The sequence below is a fragment of the Crinia signifera genome, chromosome 9, assembly GCF_055691185.1.
Source record: "Crinia signifera chromosome 9, ASM5569118v1, whole genome shotgun sequence".
NCBI lineage: Eukaryota > Metazoa > Chordata > Amphibia > Anura > Myobatrachidae > Crinia > Crinia signifera.
Window position 1 is genome coordinate 48,859,371 of NC_139225.1, and position 22,784 is coordinate 48,882,154.

The window sequence follows — 22,784 nt, forward strand, 5'->3', positions numbered from 1 at the left end:
TATATACTTAGTCTGTAGTGTCATCTGCTGACTTATCAGAGGTTTGAATATTTCTGCAAGCCACTGCATTTATGTCTGATATACCATATCTTTACATTTGGAAATTATAAATCTAAGTTAATCCTATTAAACAACAATTCGGAAAACAATAAAAGGCTGTTTTTGCTCACAAGTGTAGTACTTAATAAAGTGTCTTCTGGGTTGCTCATTACCACCCCAAACACTGGCTTTCCAGCGATAAATAAAGTAGCAGGATTTTATTGCAGAATGGCCTCATGCATACGTACTATGGGCAGTACGTTTGCAAAGTCTATCGATAATCACTCTGAATGAATTAGGCGCTCAGGTCTGAATTAGGCCCTATGTGACAGTGGTTCAGTTCCACTAAGCTATTTCTAAATTATTCCAAATGCTATGTGTATTTATCTTTGTTCAAAGTTGTTAATAGGATAACTAGAATAAATTGAGTAATGCTGTACTTTGGTAATTCCATGCATATTCTGTTGTGAGAACTCCACAAAGCACTAAAGTACGCATTTGTTTATAATGTTACATGTGTAAGCTTTGAGGATGGTACTTTATGCACATCCATGCCTAATTGTCTAATGGCTCATATTAATCTGTGTACATACTGACAGTATTGCTACCCTTATCTGCTTAAGCAAACAACAGGTCTTTCCTCTAAAGTACTTAACAACTTCTGTCTCTGCAGTTCCTATATAAAGCAATAATACAAATGTTTGCATTATTGTATAATAAATCGATTATACTAATTCAATAATGGCAATTAGACAATGTGTGCTCCAATTTTATCATCTGCAATAAAACACTACATTAGAACTCTGCAAAATGATTATCCTAATAAATTTGCACATAAAAAAGAATAACATTAACAAACATATATTATATGAATACTGCACTCACCTTTATTACAACAACTCTCTGGCATGAGCGGAAAAACCTTATCAGCCTTTCAAAAATATAGAGTATTATTGGTGCTAAAGTCCACTTCCATGTCTACGGAGAAGAGACAAGTCATAATTAAAGAAAGCTTAGCTCAAGAAATGCTCTTAGTTTATGGTTCAGAGTCTTAAACCCTGTATTGCTCTAACAGTAACCCATAATATATAAATGTATGTAAACATCGAGTGTATATACATCTCTAAATTAGGCCCAAAGAATTAGCTAGAGCTTAGCATGCGCAAATAAGGGTGATGCAGTCATACACCTTTCAATCGCATTTCCACTTGGAACTGATGAGCTGTAATGGGGTATAATCTTAAATGAACTAGTTTGGTATGGACCTGTAGAGGAAACATCAAGCTATTGGAGTAGGACAAAAGATTGTTTCCAGAGTTATCATTTGTTTCAAGCATAGGCTAGTGCAAGTGCATACTGCTCTGATTAAGGGGAACATACTGATTTATTTAGATTCATGCTATGTATTATAGACTGATTCAGCATTAGGGGACTGAGTCAATGGGCAACGCAGATTACCGAGAATCGCTATGATTATTGCCAACCGAGGCCTTAAACTGTGGTCTCATTTTAAACGCAGTCTCATTAAACCCCAGCAGCCTATTTATTTACAGTTATTTACAGTTTCTTCTATAGCGCAGCAGATTCCGTTGCGCTTTTTCAAAATTATAATATTATTGTGGGTATTGTAGTACTGTGTAGCGGTAAAGTGCAGCTTTTAGGGAGGATGTAGTGTAGTTCTGCATGTAGGTATTGTCCTATACTGTGCCCTTTTTTTTCTATATATTTGATCTTTTTTTTTTTCAGGCCTAGAGAGGCGGGAGGCAATTTAGCTTCTTGTATAGGAATCCAGAAGTGGCTCCGTCAGTGCGTGACTGAGGTACGGTACCAGCACAATCAGTACACACTTGTCAGACGAGCACTGCCAGATTCCTGTACAAGAAGCGGCTTTGATTCCCACCTCCCTCCTCACAGTCAGTTAACTGCTCACCAATGCTGCCTGGCAGTTCCCCTGCTGCAATCTCCGGGGACTGGTTGAACTCAGGTAAATCCATTGGGGGTTTTCGCTGACAGTCTGGTCCATCTATGCCCCACCCATCCATCTGTCCGTCCATCTATGCCCTCATTCGTCTATCTATGCGCCCATTCGTCCAACTATGCCCCCATATGGTGCTCTGTTGGTTAATGTTCCCTCCCATCTGTCCATCCATCCTTTTATGCCACCTACCGTTTGTCGGTCTATCTCTCGTTCTCCCCCCCCCCCCGCCCCTTGAAACCCTCTTTCTCTCTCACAACCCTTTCTCTTGTCCCTAAGGTGAATTGTAGAGACAAAGGCTGGGGGGAGGAGGGCCGTATCAAGATTTTGCTATGAGGCCCACAAAGTTCTAGTTACGCCCCTGAATCCAAGCGCTCAGATGTTAGCAATGTGATTGCAAAATTTGCAATCGCAACACTGGGAGGGACTCTGTGGGATGGCCTTTTCCTGTGCTGGGTGGTCCCCGCATACTGCCAAATGCAGTTGTAATTCTGATAATCCACGCAAAACTACAGTTTGAAATGAATCAAGCCCTAGGCTCCCAATGAATAATTTGTATTAATGTTGGCCAATAAATAATATTATTCATAAATCTATTTGGTCGTGGCATGCATAACCAAATAGATTCTACTTAAAAATGATCAAAGTTTACTCTCTGATATGATTCTTCTGTTTCAACTGTGTCTTTGTGTAATGCTTATTAAAAAAATCCCACAAAATAATTATTGCATTAATTCATATCATTAGATAAGAAGAAAAGTCAGTTGTAGGACCAGTTAGAGATTGTAAAGACATTTGTATGTTCCCCCCCGAAAACTGTATTTTTCTAGACAGGAGCTCATGCTAGATCTGCTGTACAGTGAACTGCTGCACAAGTCATTTGAAGATGGGAAAGTATCATGTATCCATGAAGATATAGCGGCACTTCAGTAGTTAAAAACCGATGGGTGTTACATTTTGTAGCAGAAGCAGACGTGCTTAGGAAGTAATTCAGACATGACCGCATGGCAGTGAATTTGCACGGCCAGCATTTAATTTAAGCTGTTGCCTCTCTATTGCCCCTTTAATCATTAGAAATCAACAGGAAGCTTCAATATTGTTGATAAAAATGGGGAACTTAGGGTTAGGCTGATGCTGACGGGAGGGGGGGGGGCTGCTAGATTTTTACACTATAAACATTTGCAACGGTTTTTCATTTAATGCTAATAATATTTCAGTATATTGCCCCTTTAATCATTAGAAATCAACAGGAAGCTTCTTCAATCGTGTTGATACATCCCTATGATAATAAGATGCAATGATCAGTAATATATTTTTATTCATTAAAAAAAAAAAAAAAAGTCAGCTGTAATATAAATTCTACCATGAAATTCTGTCAGCCTCAAAATGGAAAGAAATTCGGAATTTCCCTAACATTGCTTACCGCGGGTTCATTGCCTTGGAAACTGGGAACTAGACACTCATGGTCATCATCATCATCATCTCTATTCCCATTATCATCCTGTGTCCAGTTATGGAATGTATTGTGGCAGTAATCATAATTATTGTGCTCCATACTATAGGATGTCTGGCCTCTCACTATGCGGCTGAAAATACAGTGTCAGAGTAAGCAGAGAAGAGAGGAATGAAGGCAGTATACTAGGGGTTACATAACTATTAGTATTAATATTATTTAACACAATACCGAATAAGTATGTAAAGAAGTATGTTAGAGTAAGATTATAAAGAAAACAGGGTACTTGTGGATTATCACGGCTCCCATCGCATGCCATATATAGTGGCATGCGATGGCATGCGATTGGATGCGATTTTTGCAGTTTTTTACAATTTTTACAAAATCGCATGCGATCGCATCGCATCCGATTTGCTCGCATGCGATCGCATGCGTTTTTAACAGAAAAGCATCCAAATGCAGTGAAATTAGTATCAAACATGTTCAATGGCCCCCAAATGTCATTTTTGAGGCTGTACCACCCCCACTATCAACGCGAACCCGAAGCGTGGCAAGCGCAGCGAGCCCGCGAGGGGCGGTGGTACGCGTCCTACGACCTTTTCATACCCCCACTATCCACATCGGTGTGGAGTCGAGAATAGAAAGTGTTGCTAGCGCAGCGAGCCACCGAGCCCGAAGCGTGGCGAGCGCAGCGAGCCCCGCGAGGGGACGCAGACACCTGTGAAGCCCGCGAGGGGACGCGGATACCGATCAAATCGCATGCGATGCGATTTTTTGCTATGCGATGCACATCGTGGAAGCCGTGATTATCCACAAGTACCGAAAGCAGTTCTTAATTTCTCCTATTGTAAAGTGACAGATTTTTTGGAGATGACATAAACAATATTATTATGCTCACCCTGCTCCATGAATCAGGAGGCCTGCAAAGAAGATAATGAATAGGTGGTGTGTATACCAGAAAACCTCAAAGTAACATCTGCGAATAAACTCAGTAGACGATGTGATCATTAAGATCAGTGCCAAGGTGATCACCACACCTGTTATACCGGCAATGCTTGTGAAGCAAAGGTACAGCTGTGTCTGTGAGAGAGAAGGGGGTTACAAATAAGTAACAACACCTATATGGAAGATATAATAATTATCTATTATTAAATATCTGTAGAACCAATTACTCCAATTCATTTTTCTAGGATTCCATCTTCATACTGAAATGAACACTCACTGTGTCAGATACACATTGGGACAGTTTCAATTGTTGCTGGGCATCTACAGGAAAGGTCATGTACTGATCAGATGCCCATTAGCCCATGTGTTAAAAAAGTCCATAATTTGGGCACCAACGCATCCCAAACCAGACATGTCTATTCATATACCTTGCTATACACCAAATGGTGCCACGACTGAGCTGCTGTAAGATGTGCAGCATACCATATTTTTCTGTAAATTTTTCAAATTTATTGCATCACAGATGCAGTAAAACACCAACCAAAGGGTCCTAGAGACACCGGGCAGATGTATTAAGCCTTAAAAGGCGGTATTCAATGTTCTCCAATAGTTGTGTTTTTTTCGCAATTTCTTTTTTTTCCGCTCATTTTCTATGTTCGATACTTTTCACCTATTCAAAGTTTGAATTTTGGTATTTTGATAATATATCGCTTTTTTTTTAATGTTCGTTCCTCTCGCTTATTTTTCAGCGATAATTTCGCTTTGCTCTGGCGATATCTTTAATTTATCGCCTTTGAAAGAAGGCGTTAATATATCACCTATTCGATGTTCACTTTATGCAGCCTTCTGTACATTTCACGGTGTCATTATCGCCATTTTTTAACGATTTCATTTACATGCGCAATGAAAGTTAAATAAGACTGTAATAAATAATAACATAACTGAAATAACGCTTTTTTACCACTAATGTTATATAACTAATTATTACAGCTGTAACACTTGTAATTAAATATATATTTCATTTATTCGGGAATATTTTGCAACATTCACTTTTAACCATGATCCTCGGGGGCATCATCTTGCCACACCCCAGCCCCCCCGCAACCCACCCCCCTATTAAAATAATGAGAAAAAGATCAATTTAAAATAAAAAAGACAGCACTATGCAGGGGTTTTGCACTGCAGACAACCCATAAATCATAGACTTGCACACATAAGAACACACTTGCAGTGTCAAAAAACAGCATCCCATTCGCCTTGTCATCCAAGCACATGACATGGGCGACACCCCAAACACATTTGGAAGCCCACACAATTTAACGGTGCCTGCTGGTCTAACCTGCTTTTGCAAAGTAAAAATGACATGCACAGTGATAGAGTCAGGTGAGCACACTGTCATGGGACACCACTAAAGATTTGACTGTACATCCAACAAATGCAAGGGAAGATGCCACCTGCAAACCTTGCCCCCCCTCCCTTCACACCCTCCCAACATCCTTAAAAAATACATCATAATGTGTAAAAACATGACAAACATGAAAGCTCTCTGCTAACTTCAACAACTGACTTGCAATGTCATTGACACAGACAAACAAATTAAAAACAAAACCATAATATACAGCAGAATAATGGCAACAACAAACCAGAGCTAGATGCTGAGAAATTATTAATAATAATATCATAATTAATAAATAATTACCATCCAAATTGAAGCCAAATTCCCGATGATGTCGCAGTAAAAATAACGATGTCTGTGAAATAACTTGCATCTACGACGCACGTGTCCACAATGACTAAAATCCGCTCGTCCACTCCAATATATACCTTTTAACGATGGCGGGAAAGCGAAATAACAACTCCCACCGTTCGCCTCATAGGTGTTTTATCGCAATTATGCGTTACGCGTCACACTAATTTTGAATTGCGGGAAAAATGAACTAAGCGATACATTAACGCAATACGAAACAACCGATAACATTTCATTATCGCCATGCGAAGCACTGACGCAGAACATTGAATACCGCCCAAAGAGAGATAAACGTGAGATGTGATAAATATCCACCAATTGGCTTCTAACTGTCATTTTTCAAACACAGCCTATAACATGACACTGGATGCTTATAAATCTTTATAATCCTTGCGTGTATCTCTTTTTTTAAAGCTTAATACATCAGCCCCACTGGGCTGTGACTTTGACTGCACAGGAATTTATTTTAAGTATGTTCAAAGTCGAGGTTAAAACACAGCACTTTGTATAGAGATTCCGACTTGGTTATATACAGATGTACAAATGGTGCAGCCCAAATTGATCAGTATAATCTAGCAACACAATAGCGTACCTCCCAACTGTCCCAATTGTCACGGGACAGTCCCATTTTTTGGGGACTGTCCCACCTTTGGCCAACAATGTCTTGTGGTGGTGTTGGTGTTGGTGTTGGTGGTGGGGGGCAGTTGGTACCACCTGTCACTCACTGCTCTGCTAAGCTCAGCAGTGGTGAATAGATGCTGTGCACATATGGCTGCTTCTCCTGGAACAAAGTAGACTGCCCACTGTTTTAATCAGTAAAGAACAGATTGCCAATATTTCTGTCCATCTGATTCACAGTAGTACTGAGCACCAATGCTCTGATGGGGCTTCCTTTATTTAGTAAAGTGAAATAGCCAAATGCTATTCTTCATCAACGTTGTGGGTGAGGTGGATTGCAAATTTCACCATGACCAACCTAACCCCAAAAATGACAATAAAAAAATGGTACATTGTTATTTCAAAAAAAGAACAAAACAATGCAGGCCATTTAGCCTGTATGCTGAATCTGTAAAGTGACCAATATACAACAAAGAAATCATTCTAATGATCAAAATACAATATAGTGAGCTTTCTAGTGACATTTACAAAAAGTGCATTGTAGGAACAAACATAGAATAAGGAGAAACAGGGCCCCCATCAGCAAATTTGGGGCATGGGACTGACCAAATAGGCAGCCCCTAACCTGGTGGGATGTGGGGACATATGGGAAATGTTGGTGGTAGTGGCAATTTATAGGAGAATTATTGATGTCTGGAGATAGTAAAGCAGGGAGGGCTGAACCTGGAGGGCACAGGACAGGACGGAGTAGACTAGGGGGAAGTGCATGACAGGGAGAGCTGGACCAATTGGAGGCAAATTAGAGGGAATTCTGGACTTGGGCGCGGGACCGAGAAGGCTGGACTGGGAGGTGCATAGGGCAGGGAAGGCTGGACTACAGATGGTGCACAGGCATGGAAGGCTGGAACAGGGTGGGGGTGAGGGGTCACAGGCAGAGAAGGCTGAACATTAGTGGTAGGGCAAAGTGCAGAAATGGCTCGACTTGAGGAATGCGGTGACGGAATGGCCAGGTCCATATGGGCATGGAGCTAAATTTCATGAAGGGTCTATTGGAGGTTGTCTTAGGAGAGTCACCTGCGCCATGGTGTGTGACCAGTGTTGTTAGGAGTGTGGACTGCATACAGTATGTGTATATTAACTGTATTTACACATGATCTTGGGTGATTTTTGGTGAGCATACAGTATTTGCACTAGTTTCACAGCATTGTATGGCTATAATGCATTAATATTATAACTATGCAAAAGCTGTGTAGACATAAGAGGATATTTCAGACAAAATACATGATAACAAACAGTCATAATGACATTTTTATGCACATTTTCTAGTTTGTACATACTATGATGATAATGATAATGATGTATGCTCCCATGACTTGTAATTTGTCATCTGTACATGCAGCTCAATCTAAGGATATCATTAATGAGAGTATACTACTGGAATATGGTCACGGTACTTGTGTAGTACCACGGCGCCCACTACGCAATTTGCTTAGTGTGTTATTCTGCGTAAGAAAATCGCATCACATCTCATGCCCCGTTTTAGTGCTATGCGATGCATGCGATGCGATTTTCCTAAGTAATTTATCCACTGCTCTCTTGCCGCAGGCTTATAGCATCGCATGCGATCGCACCTCATGCAAAATCGCATGCGATCCCATTATAGGGTGTGATGCCATTCACTTTACTATACACTTCTATGACATGCAATGAGGTTTTAGGCACCCCCCACTATCCATGCCACCCCGAAGCGTGGCGAGCGCAGCAAGCCCCACGAGGCACGATGGAACGCGTCCTCCCGACCTTTTCATACCCCCACTATCCATGTTGGCGTGGAGTTGATTTTATATAGTGTGGCAAGCGCAGCGAGCCACCGAGCCCGAAGCGTGGTGAGCGCAGCGAGCCACACGAGGGGCCGCGGAATACATGTAAAGTAATCCGCGTGCGCACGCCACGCTTCGGGCTAGGTGGCAAGCTGCGCATGCCACACTATATACAATCAACTTCACGATGACGTGGATAGTGGGGGTATTAAGTCCACAGTGCAGGCCTCACGCAAGGTGTCACGTACAGTTGTCAGCTCCTCCGCCCACGAATATATATAAAGCGGACAAGGGTCAGGAAGGGTAATCGGCACCCCGGGAACCAATGCGCCACCTTCTTGCGACATACTTTAATGTGGCAGCACCACATGCATTCTTTCATTGATAGGCGCATCGGGTGCCGGTTCACACAATTTTGCGTGACTGGAAGCAAATTGTGCTGCTGGAAAAACAGCCTCCTCCTGTGTCTTTGGCAAGGTGAATATGCTCACAGATGCAGCCATTAGTGTCAGTTATTCATCTCTGACTGAATCTGACAGGGACTTGGAACACTACGCAAGTTCAGACTTACTACGCTATTTGCGCAGCCTACACTTATTCTGAAAGCACAACTACACTAACTGCCTAACGTTCATACCATGTTACTACCACTGAGATTGCATCACACGCATCGCACGGCACTAAAACAGGCCATACGATGCGATGCGATTTCCCTACGCTAGCGTACGTATGTATTTGCACTGCAAATACACAAGTACCATGGTCACTAACAATATAATTGGTAAAACTGCAAAAACTGTATACCAGGGGTAACCAACTCCAGTCCTCGAGAGCTACCAACAGTTCACGGTTTTCAGCTCGCTTCACAGATACACAGGTGCACTCATTACTGACTGACACATTTTAAAAGATCCACAGGTGGAGCTAATTATTTCACTTGGGATTCTGTGTGGAGACAAGGAAAACGTTAACTCTTGGTAGCTCTCGAGGACTGGAGTTGGCTACCCCTGCTGTATACACTATGGGCCTAATTGAGCATGGATCATTAATCTGAGAAAATGCAAATCAAGCAATTATCGTCCAACTGCTCGTGCACAGCTTCAAGTTGTGAATGAAAATGTGAACGTTAGCAATCACAGAGCAGTCACAGTTTGACTGACAGGATGCCAGAGTTTGATAGGGGAAACTGAAAATTTCTGGGTGTGTTTGAAAAAAATGCAGGCATGCCCAGGCATTTTTAGGGTGGGTCTCTAACGTCAGTGCTGACCCCTGCCAGCCTTGGCCAGCCTGCCTCAGTTACAGATTAGTGAAAGCCCCAGACCTACAGTACTCACATTTGCTGAGACTGGAGGGTACTCTTTGATGTTACGCATACCTCCCAACATGACCCTCTCCAGGAGGGACACAATGCTCTGCTCCTGGACTTCCCTGGTAATGTATGATTCCAATCACCTGTGAGGAGCTAGGTAATTGATAAGAAAGCTGTTTCACCACAGGTGATGGCAATCATACATTACCAGGGAAGTGCAGGAGAAGAGCATTGTGTCCCTCCTGGAGAGGGTAATGTTGGGAGGTATGTGTTACGGGATCCATGAATGGATCTGCTGATGTACAGTGATTATCAATGCATTTGCAATTTTGAAATGGGCATTTATTCTTTTTGTTTGCAGTCCACTGCATTTCTCTACATACCTATCCTACATGATGTAGCCCTGGATCCTTTGTAATGGAGTTCAATGGAATCATTGAAGACATATCTTTTGCATTGCAGTCTATTGTGTACTCAGCTTTAGTGGTATGGCTGACCTTACATGGAGCTGATAAGTTGGACCCAATTTCCCTTGAGCTCCCCCAGCATCTCCCCGGGAGAGTGAACATGTGACTTGGCACTTGATGTACAATTTCACATGAAATTTAAAAGCACCTGCGATGTGCCGCTGACAGCTGCACACACGATTTTACAGGATGCTTGATGCATGGGACTGCGACAGTGCATCCTGTAAAAATCAGTGCAGATGTCAAATACATGATTTGGTCGGATTTCACATAATTTGTCAGCTCGGTACGAGGCATAGCCTTGTTGTGCACATTGGATCGGAGTCTGAGGTTGGACCTGTTTGTACGTCCAACCTCCGACCTGGCCCCAATACATCACATGCAGAAGGAGCACATGTATCCCATGCGATCTTGATACCTGGAAAGGTTTAGAGTGGCTTAAGAGAGATTGGTTGGCCAAACCCTGCTGTGACTCTTGCAGTAGTGTATGGCCACAAGGGTAACTGGGAAAGAAAAAGCTGAGAATATGTGGGCGATTAAATCCTTGATTGGAGATTAAAAAAATGGAAAAAAAGTAGAAAGGGGAATTTCAGTTGGCAAAATTACTGTAGTTAAATTAAAAGGGGATTAGATAGGTTGGTTAGATTTGGAAGCTTTGATTCTTTCTTCCTTTTATGTCTCTGGTAATGGTATGCTTTATTTTTGTTGGTTTTCGAGACCAGTTTTACAACGGTAATATTGCTTCTGTCAAGATCAATGAAAATAAATGACTTTTCAAACCAACAAATAAACTCAGAAGACCTTTGTCTTTGAATTTGTTGATTCATAAAATAAAAATGTAAAACAGATATTACTTTCTAGAAGAGTATTAGTCTAGTACAACAATTGCATACAACATTAAAATATAATACCTCAGTCTTTGATCTGATTGGGTTTACCCAGTCACTGTCCTTGCTACCAATGCTCGATAATATTCCTTCAATGGTGGTTATTGTAGACTGTGCACCATCATAATACTTTTCAACGTTAAACAAGTGTGCAATGATGTGAACAGCTGAAAGAAGCATAATATTTTAGTTTACATAAAAGCATACATGAGTAAGTAATTTATGTAGCACACACATATTCCACAGTGCTTTACAGGGAATATTTGGACATTCACATCAGTCCCTGCCACAGTGACAGCGGCTAACACATGTAGTCAAACACAAGGTCCATTTTATGTTAGGAGCCAATTAACCTGCCAGCATATTTTTGGAGTGCACAAGCAGGAAACCCATCTAAGTACAGAAAGAATATACAAACAAATTAACTCAAGACATCAGTGTTGTAAGATATTAACACTAGCCATTACACCATCCAAGCTGCCCAGAATGTAATGTTATGTCATTTAATGTAAGTGCGACAATATAACTAGTTTACTAAGACCTAAATCTACTATAAATACAATAAAAGTTAAAGGAGTTTATGTGGTAGAAAAGTTATAATTAATATATGTACAGGCAAACAGGAGGGGGGGGGGGTTCTTTTCTGGGAGCAGCCTATTCTGAAACCCGGGAGTTTCTCAATACATGCGCAGAGTGACGGCCAGGCTGTAATTTAAACCTTCTTCAAATTGGATCATGAAAATCACCTGATTTTCATGAGCCAATTTGTGGAGGGTATAAATTACAGCTCCTGGACATTCACTTCTTATTCTGCTCCTGAGGAAGGTGCTTACTTTGTACACTGAAACGCGTTGAGCTACCATTCTAGGTTCTGCAGTTCACCATCCCCGTGGAACAGCTCTGCGAGCAAGAATTGCTAAACCACATGGACAAATGCAGACAGACCTAAGCCACCCAACAGGGTAATTTTCTCACCTCAAGCTGGGTAATATGCCAAAACCTTTCTCAATTCTGGTAAATCCATATTCCCTGCTCCTCCAAAAACAATAGGAGCTTATATTGCATTACCAGCTGAACTCAGTTTCCAACATTTAGTCACACAATGGGGTGTGTCCCATTATTCCTATATTTCAGGAATATTATGTATTTTAACAGTGTTCATTTGTTGCCAATTCAAACTCGCTGATGTGGGCATCGCATAGCACAGTACAAAAAGTATGTGCTGCACATACTTTTTGTACTGCCTGCGGATCGCATTGCATGCAAAACACATGTGATCCAGCCCATAACGCACATGGGCACTTTTAAACAGCGCTCTTTGATACAGCCTTTTCTATTTTCTTATCTCTTTTCCAAGTGTTGCCAGGCTTATTACATCTGCCCCAACATTCCTGCACTTTTTAGGAATTTCATTTAAGAGTTAATAAATAGCAGAATAATGGTGTTGTCTGAACATAGAGAATACTGAATAAATATATTCAACAGTATAATGCCTATGTATTGTTTATTGTGATTCAAATAAAGCATGCTTCCCCATTTTAACATCTTCGTTGTTGTTTTTTAAAAGTTGGAACACAATTTGTATTTATTAACAGTTATTTATATAGCGTACACATACTGTATTCCGCAGTGATTTACATTTTAGAATTCATATCCCCAGTGGAGCTTACAATCTATAGTCACTACCATATGTACACGCATACACAGACATTTTAGGGTTAATTTAGTTGGGAGCCAATTAACCAGTATGTTTTTGGATTGTGGGGGGAAACCAGAGTACCTGGAGGAAATCCAAACAAGCACGGGGAGAATAGGCCATGGTGGGAATCAAACCCATCACATCAGTGCTGTGAGGCAGTAATGCTGACCAATACACCATCCGTGCTCCCCATAATAGCTCCAGTTAGATGTCAATGTGAGTTAGTGCACATGGTATTACCTGTCATTAGGGCAATAGTATACCCCAGAAGTTTGTGGAAGGCAAGATTGTTGTCGAGCTGTTTCCTCATAGATCGTCGACAGCACTGGAAAATAAAAATATACTTCAGGAGAAATTAAACACGTTTTCAGTGCCACCCTTCATCCTAAAAAAGGTTGGTGTGAAGAGTGATACACTACCAAAGCAAAATAACTTGTATAGTCAAAAGCAGACAAACAGTGAATTGCCTAAACAAAATACGATGTTTCAATTGTATGTAGGGGTTAAAGTGAGGTAGAATGGGGTGGAAATGGTGAGCTGGAAAATTGTAACCTCCACATCGGCCCTGCACAGTATTTCTCATAGAAAAGTATTCTAGTTTGCAGGGGATGCCAAAAAACCCTACCACTTGCCCTATCTCTGCCTAATGGGGGAGGCGAGGGGGGTAATTAGGTGGCATAGAGAAATGAGTTCCCCCACCTCTGGAGAAGAAATTTAAAGGGCCCCTTACACGAGATCCGGCACATGAGATTTTGACAGATTTGACCCAATTCAGATGGATTGGGCCAATCTCTCTGACAAAATCTTATGTGCCTGTCTGTCAAAATCTTATGTGCCGGATGCTGTAGGATCCAATGCGCACAGGGTCTAACTAAGATATTGTTCTCCTGCACAGGATAAATCTTGAGTCAATCAGGTCTAACTTGTCCCTCAGAAAAGTTGGATAAGTGTAAGGTGGCCTTAAGCCCTGGTTGTATGTCAGCAGCAGGGGGACAATGGAGATATCAGAATTACATTTCAGAAGTTTCAAAGTTTGGAAATTCCCTAAAAGTCGGGTTGAGATATATTTCAATGGCTTACAGCTTGCAGTTATAGCTGAGATATTTAAGTCCCCAAAGGGTTACAGTTCAAGGTAATAAAGCTGGGTATAAATTTGGTGAGTAAATCACCTGTGAGACAAAGGCACAAGTATGTGGAGGTACAGTGCAGTGTAATACTGTGTGTGTTTGCTGGTGCAGTACCCAGAAGGGAAGGAGGAATGATGATCACAGATGAGGAATGAGGAGGAGATCTACCATGGTATACTGTGCATAAGGAGTTCTTCTTTGTAATGTGTATAAGCGGCTCTAGTGTGGTGTAACATGTATAAAGGTACTACTCTGTTATGTACTGTCACTAGTGGATAATACTGTGCTGCATAATATGTAATGTGCTGTGTATTTGTGCTGCTGTATCAAACACCAGCTCGTTAGTATCAAACGCCAGCTCGTTTCAGTCTTTGGCCTATATTGTAGAAAATTTGAAAACAATATTATGAGATGTGAGGTGGTCACGACTGACTGGAAATTACTGGATGTTATTGCAGTAAATAATAATTTATTTTTGACAAAAATGTAAATCCAAATCCAAAACTGGATGACGAATCTGAGCCAAATCTAAATCCATCAAAATTGGTCCAGTACACATCTCGAGTAGCCACATTATGTCACCCTTTTGCCTATGCAAATTGATATTCCTGTACATATGCAGCCATCTTGCCCTATAAACCAGTGCACCTTGATGGAAAATCTTGGTATACTTGCGCAAAGTGTTTAGTAGTGACTCTAGGCCTAAAGTTTATCTAGAGCTTGTTGCTAAAAGCATGTCTAATCAACTGTAAAATGTACATACAAATGGCTTTTGAATAATAAAATATACTTTTCCAACACAGCCATGTTATTGGTCACTTACAGTGCAGGCCCCACGCAAAAAGGACAGGAGATTTCGGCATACAGGCAAAAGGATGAGCAAACAATTAAAATTCAGACAAGCAGCAGATCCACGGGCCCATGCAAGGCATGACTGCAAATAAAAATAGACAACAAAGTATATTAGTTTTAATATATCTCAAGTTTATTACTATGTTAGTCTGACACTTTAAGAACCCCGTGGGATTTTTTGGAATGCAGACAGTTAGTATAACAAAGGGAAGCTCATTATAAGGTCTGCCCTTTGTGCTGAGCGACAGTCCCTGGAATTCTGGGTTTATGATCTGGGAGTCCATCTTTGCATGCAGAGTATGCTGGGAGGGATCTGATAGGATCCCTCTCAGAGCACAATGAGGAAAGAAGGCATTGCTGGCATTGCTTGGCTTAGTACTCATGGGAGTTGCTGGAAAACTATGAAAACTGTGTTTGTACTGTGTCTTCATGTCTAATATATCCTGCCCATATTGTCTTCCATACTGTAAGCTTAAGAGCAGGACCCTCTTAGTGCTTCATCTGTTTCTTATATACACTCTTGTTTTATTACTGTGCTTGTTCCAAATTGGAAAGTGGCAGTGCTATGGAATATGCTTGTATTATAAATAATGTTGATAATTGCAATTAAATTGACCAGCTGTTTAGCAGCTTCATGTAGTCTTGAAGTTATTTTGCTAATGAGCAGAGTGGTGGGACCATTGTTTTCCTGCCTTTACCTTTCCCTGCATTTTCAGATAACATGGAGATGGTGATTCCCATATATAGTTACACCTCTCCACCTAGGAATACCTTGTTACAGTGCATTATGTGATATCTGGCTTAGAACATGTGAAGATGATGGTGTTGCCTTGATGAAACCATATTTAACATACTGTACAGTAAACTATTACCATTGGACCAGAGGAAGATAAGGTACATTGTTTACTTCTACTCCTACTACAGGTAGAGCTCTTCTTTTGCATTTCAAAGATCTGTAGGAAACAAGTATTTATTTTTTCTAGTATTATGTTTCTAGTGTTATATTGATACTTACACCTAGTAAAACCCGTGTATATGAATATGACTGTCCTTTTTCATATATCATGAAGTAATAAATAAATAAAAATATGTTCAGCCCCAACCAGGCAACCTGCAACAAATAAACAAGAAAGGGATAAGAGTAAACATATGTATTATGGGAAATATGTAAATATAATATACAAGGGAATACAAGGGAATAACATAAAATGCCATATTCTTTTGTTGTCTTGTAACTTACAAGACAACACCTTTAATTTTGTGGTATGAGCATTTACAGATTGTTGATGGATGACTTCTCTCTCCCTGCAAAATGGACCATGGGCTTTATTCACACCCACTCACTAGGAAGCGTATATTCAATGACTAGCAAGTGGGTAAGCACTGCCTGCTGCCCCGACGAATGAAACATGCACCACCCCCCCCCCCCCTCCCTTGCCAGCACTGCCCGCATTCTCTCGGTAACATGCGAGATGATGTGAGAACACATGCTGAGTAAAGACTGACTTATTATTTCAGCCGGAGATGGCCGAATACTGGGATGTCATGTGATGTCAGCCACCCGCCCGAGCAGTCTTCAGCCCACCTGCGTTCCCACGGTAACGCCCGGGTGTTCCCCTGCTGCAGCCCGGTGTCCGTCCCTGCCCGCCCCCTCTGGAACTCGCCAAAGCCTTTTGCTCCTGGTGTTTCCACATGCAGATAAACGCGCATGCGCATAAACGCACATGCGCAGACCCTCACCATCAGAATGGGGCCAAATTCGGCCCCTTCCGATCGCATCTGAATTAGGCACTTTATGTGTACAGAGGCTCTAATGTGCTGTAATAATAGGTCCCATCTAAGAGAATTTCTATACACTCCAATTCCTAGGTCCAAGTGGATTTTACCCTATAAAAATAAATAAATAAAACATAAATAACATCTGATCCACGTTCCCAAGAGCCCCCCCGGGAAACCTCCAAAGCTAAACATTATCATAATTTGCTTATGCGTGTCAATCTCTATATTCTAATAAACATATAAACAAACTATTGTATTTAGTTCATGGGTGTTACAGTATTCTCACGTTTGTACAGTATTAATAAAAGACAATTAAAATAGGGTGTATTTCTTATGTTTCCATCGTATGCCACTGAAATTTCGTTCATAATTCCTTTCTTTGCTGGGTGAGTCTTTTATATTGTTTTCTGTTATGTAGTTAATTGTTCTATAAAAATAGATTCCCTGGCAAAGGATGAGGAAACATACAGTATATACATATATTTCCAAAACCAACCCTCATCACCGGCATCAGTCATCCAGATACCTCCTGTCATTAAAAACAAATCTAAATTCGATCCGCAATTGAGCAATCCCTCCATCAGATGCTTCACACGCACCCTGGAATATCAAATGACAAAGAAAGGCCCCAAGGTCACTACTAAATGGAACAACCTGACCAGATTGGAACAAGCAGCACTGAAGGATCTGAGATCATATATGGACATTGTAATCAGAGCTGCAGACAAAGGCGGTAGCATTGTCGTACAGAATCTTACTGACTATAAGACAGAGATACAACGTCCACTGAGTGACCAGAAGTATACACCAAACTACCCAAAGTCCCCACACTACAGTACAAAGAGGAATTGGATGACATCACAGCATAGGTATACAGAAACAAAGAGAGTACCAACAAAAAGTGCGCAATTAAAACACAGTGCAGCAAGTGTGATTACACCAAAAAGTATGACATCCAAAGCATACTTAAAGAAACATATAGCAAGAACAACAAGAGGTGTCTCACACACAGCGCTCAATGTATAACCTCAGGACAATAGATACATATCACCATTTGTTTCCAAAAGATTCCTTTGACTGCAGGTCTCAATTCAGCAGACTTTTAAGACCTGTAATGATAGCCACCCAATCTCACAGTATATGTGAGAAGGTGGAATGAAAGGGAAAATTTTAATAACAGTCTGCACTTACAAAGAGTAGACTTAAAAACAGCATGTGTAACAATCCCACAGGCAAAACTGCTCACAGTCAGATGGATATTGGGGCTCACAGTCAGGGGTCCATATACCAGTACGGAACTAGGAGATGAGGTCCACCACTGCACGCCTCTACGACCGTTGGTCAGCCTCTTCTTCCTGGGATGTACACGAATACACTCAACGCGTTTCGAATAGTCTTCTTCAGGAGTGTATTTTCCTGTAGGTCTGGAGGTGTATTTATACCTCTAGACAGTCCTGGTTTTACAGCTGAATTGAATAGCATAGGTCACACAGTCGGGCAATCTGGCAGTTGAACTGACAGAACATCTCACACAATCCTTTCCAGTGGCACCAGTCCTGTACACAGGGCCGAAACTAGGTGTTTCGGTGCCCGGGGCGGCAGTCATTTGGTCGCCCCCCCCAAAAAAATCCCCCCACCAAATTACTGCCTTGGGGACAGGCAGCGGGGTCCGGGGACTGGAGAAGGTTAACTCCGGCTCCTAGCGCTGCCGGGCAGTGGGCGGGAAGCAGATTTTGAAAAGACTTGCCGGACGCTGATTGGCTGAATTCAGCCAATCAGCGTCCGGCAAGTCTTTTCAAAATCATCAGCACTTCCCGCCGCCAGGCAAATAGCGAGCGGCTGTGTATGTGAAAGCCACCAGGCAAATAGCGAGCGGCTGTGTATGTGAAAGCCACCAGGCAAATAGCGAGCGGCTGTGTATGTGAAAGCCACCAGGCAAATAGCGAGCGGCTGTGTATGTGAAAGCCACCAGGCAAATAGCGAGCAGCTGTGTATGTGAAAGCTGCCGCTACACCAGTCCCTGGACCCCCACTGCCCACATACCTGTGTGCAGCCAGCAGGGGTAGGCAGCATCCAGGGGTTCAGGGACCGGTGTAGCAGCAGCCTTCACTCACTCCATCTCCTAGCGCTATCTACCTGGCGGCGGGAAGCGCTGATGACTTTGAAAAGACTTGCCGGACGCTGATTGGCTAAATTCAGCCAATCAGCATCCGGCAAGTCTTTTCAAAACCTGCTTCCCGTCCACCACCTGGCAGCACTAGAAGGAGCCGGAGTTAACCCACCAGTCCCTGGACCCCCGCTGCCGGTCCCCGGGACCCCGGCAGGAGCCAGCGTTAACCCACCAGTCCCTGGACCCCCGCTGCCCATCCCCTGGACCACGCTGCCGGGACCTCACACTAGCGCCCCCACCCTCCAGCGCCCTGTTCTCGTGACCCCCTAGCCCCCCCTAGTTACGGCCCTGCTGTACACTCTGCCGAAACTCCACAAAAACGCAAGCAAGCCCCCTGGATGACTGATCATTGCTGCTAGGGACTCTGTCTATTACAAAGTATCTCAATTTCTGGACTATTACCTACAACTTCTTGTCCAAACACAAGATATGTATCTAAAGGACACCACTACCTATTAACAAACTGCAACAGCTGCCACGTCTGTCCTGAGATGGCATCTTGTGCAAGATGGATGTCGTTTCTCACAAGGCGATACATGAACTTCGGGACAAAAGTGAGGACTACACATGGCCCCCAGTGGTCCTCTTCATACTACTTCTTGAGCTTAACGTAAAAAACCCTATTTCTTGTTTGACGGACACTGGTACCTACAATGCAGGGGTTGTGCGAGGGAATCATGTGTATCCCCATTATTCGCAAATGCCTACATGTTCAAAATCAAAAATGAACTACTACTCAACAATCTAAAGTTTTAGATCTTGAAAAAGTGCTATCAACGCATGAAATGCGTAGATCCAGGAAAGAAGAAACCCGGAGTCCCTCTGAAAGCCCCCTAGCCATCAATAATCTTGCAAGTCGACAATTAACAACTGCAACTGGGGACCCGCTGCACGCATCGGGAAGGTGAGAGTGAACACCGTCCGTGGTCACTAGCCATGAACACCCACTGTCTCCACTTCATACCAGCATGCTGCCTCAGTTCCCCAAACACCCAAACCATCAACAGCAAATCCGCCAGCTTCAATTGTAGGGACCGGTAATTACCGGTAATTTAAGAACAGGGTCAGATCAGCCTAAACATTATATACACATAATTTTTAGGTTTTTGCCTTCCATTTATTTATTTTTAAAAGCACATTTTATTTTATTTCATTATATATACTTTTATATATTTATTTACTTTTTCATATTTTTCATTTTTTTGTATTTTTTTTATATTCACCTCTTACTCTGCTTGTCTCTTCTGTCCTTCCCTCTCCTTTTTAGTGCTCTAAAAAACATTTTAGCAACCGTTGATATCGTATATATATCGCCCTCTGATGAAGTTTTACAATGAAACGTGTTAGGACGGGGCCTGTGATGTCCGCTCTGTACTGCTGCCCGGCTCTCTCCCCAACTGCTGTTCCCGTCCGGTCTCCTGACACGCTGCCTGAGCTTTGGTGATTCCAGCGGGGGTTCGAGGTCTCCGATGGTGCCCCAGCGTGGTGGTTGGAGTTATGCCTGGCTTTCTATACTGATTATAAAAATCTTTTATGCACTATGGAGCGCCCCTCTTGTTCTTTCTTCCGATAGATACCTTGTTCCCTTCAAGAGTCCCGGGAGTATATTGAGGAGGCTGCAGTCCATATTGGACTTAGTGCTACAAGCTACAGTGTGGACCCTGTCTAGCCCTTGCAGCTGGTGTGGAAACTTTTACTTTTAATCAGCACCCTTGGTTTTCCATATATATATATATATATATATATATATATATATATATATATATATATACAGGGCCATCTTAACAGCAGTGTTGGCCCCTGGGCAAAGCAATGCACTGGGGCCCTTACCCGTTCTCCCCTCCTAGGGGTGGGGGGTGCTATCAGCAGCAGCTTTGATGTCCCACGGGTGGCAGGGGGTGCTCTATCTTCCACTCAACATGTAGGACCTGGAGCAGTAACTTCTGCTAATTACTTGTTTACTGCACAGGTGGTGGGAGGGTGAACACTAACGTGTGGAAGGAGGCACTGAGCTGAATGAAGGGGCCCTTGTAAATGACTTCCAGGGAGGTAGGTGGTGTTTTATACGCAGTGGAGGTTTGGATAATGGAGTGGGCTTAATATTCGTCATTTTCTTGTGGAAGGGCAGATATCGCCATTATCTGGAAATAGATTTCTTAGCCTTTAATAGTATAAAAACCTAGAGTCCCAACTTTCAGGTGGTGCTGGGGACTTGGGGATCAGAGATCAGGAGCCAGAGCAATCCATTGACAAAAATATAAAACTGTACACCAGACGTTTGAAACTGGAGCAGGGACTGGCTGCTGGAAGGCTGATATCTCTGGTTCTGGGCAAGATAGAGACAAGCAGCTAGTGTCAAGTCAGAGAGAACCTGAGAAATATGACTGGGATTTGCAATTAACAGGTCAGATGTGGACTGCTGATTTGAAGTTGGATATCTCCAGTTCCCCAGGGCCGATTTTCAAAATTCTGGTATCCCTGGAAAAAGGGGATCCTCAGCTATCAGTATAGGGCCCTTATACACATGGGGACCCTGGGCAAGTGCCCATTAAGCCCATATGAAAATACAGCCCTATATATATATATATATATATATATATATACATATATATATACACAGTTTCTCATAGTATCAGGGCACTCACCAGAACATCAGTAGATCAATGCTTTTTATTCCATCACAATAGTTGGTAGTAAGCCGACGTTTCGGACCTGTCCAGGCCCTTATTCATGGCAGACCAACTCCCGCATAAAAAATGCAACAGTTGCTTTTTTATGTGGGAGTTGGACTGCCATGAATAAGGGCCTGGACAGGTCCGAAACGTCAGCTTACTACCAACTATTGTAATGGAATAAAAAGCATTGATCTACTGCTGTTTTGGTGAGTGCCCTGATTCTATGAGAAACACCCAAAGGATTAATAGTAACTGTGAGTGCATTGGACATATGTTCATATATATAAATATATATATATATATATATATATATATATATATATATATATATATACATACATAACTGCTTGCCCTTCAAAGAAAGTGTACACTTCCTCGACATACAAGTGAAGCTTGTCAATGGAGAGATTCATAATGGCATATATACCAAGCCCACAGACAGAAACACCTATCTACACAATTCAAGTCAGCACCCCACTGCCTCATTTAAAGGTCTGCCCTACTCCCAATTCTTGAGAGCATGCCGCATATCAGATTCCCTGGCGTCTGTAAAAATGGAGATTGACAGAATGATTGACCGGTTTGTACAGCACGGTTATCACCCAAGTGAGCTTAAAGTGGCAAAAGATAAAGCCCTAGACATACCAAGAGAAGATCTTTTGCAACATAAAGCCAAACCTAATGGCACAACCAACAAAATGTGTTTTGTTCAACAGTAACACTCACGGTCTGCACACAACGGAAAGGTTACTAACAACCTGTGGCAGATGGTGGCAACCAACCAGAATCTCCTGTTTGCCAGAGGAACTACTGTGATGCGAAGTTACTCCAGAACAAGTAAGTTGAGGGATTTACTGGTGAAAAATGACATTACTAATCTCAAACCACCTAAACCGAGCACCTTTATCACTCGCAGAACGGGATACTATAAATGTGTGGGGTGCACCACTTGCAATTATATGGAGTCAGAAGACTCATTTGCACATCCACACACAGGTGCCCATATCCCCATCAAAGAAGTACTTACCTACAGCACCAAGTATGTAGTGATTGTGATCCCGTGCCCCTGTGGCCTACTTTATGTGGGCAAGACCACTTGTGCCTTCAAGGAGCGGATGGCAATGCACCGCACTTCAATCAGACATGCCCTACAAGGAACCACCCAAGAACAGCCGGTCATGAGACACTTTAAACAACTTAAACACAGCCTGGCAACACTCAG

General features: G+C 42.2%; 1 protein-coding gene across 1 annotated transcript in view; it reads right to left on the bottom strand.

The window, feature by feature from the left end:
- The window catches only part of NOX1 (NADPH oxidase 1), a 48,783-nt gene extending 26,808 nt beyond the window's left edge, over positions 1–21,975 (bottom strand). The window contains exons 1-9 of the mRNA XM_083160711.1: positions 21,902–21,975; positions 17,964–18,072; positions 15,954–16,049; positions 14,910–15,020; positions 13,200–13,284; positions 11,285–11,427; positions 4,366–4,547; positions 3,438–3,600; positions 925–1,017 (exon numbers count right to left, since the gene is read on the bottom strand). Coding sequence (XP_083016837.1) covers positions 925–1,017; positions 3,438–3,600; positions 4,366–4,547; positions 11,285–11,427; positions 13,200–13,284; positions 14,910–15,020; positions 15,954–16,049; positions 17,964–18,072; positions 21,902–21,975 — 1,056 coding nt within the window. The remainder of the gene's footprint in view (positions 1–924; positions 1,018–3,437; positions 3,601–4,365; positions 4,548–11,284; positions 11,428–13,199; positions 13,285–14,909; positions 15,021–15,953; positions 16,050–17,963; positions 18,073–21,901) is intronic.
- Positions 21,976–22,784: the final 809 nt, after the last annotated feature.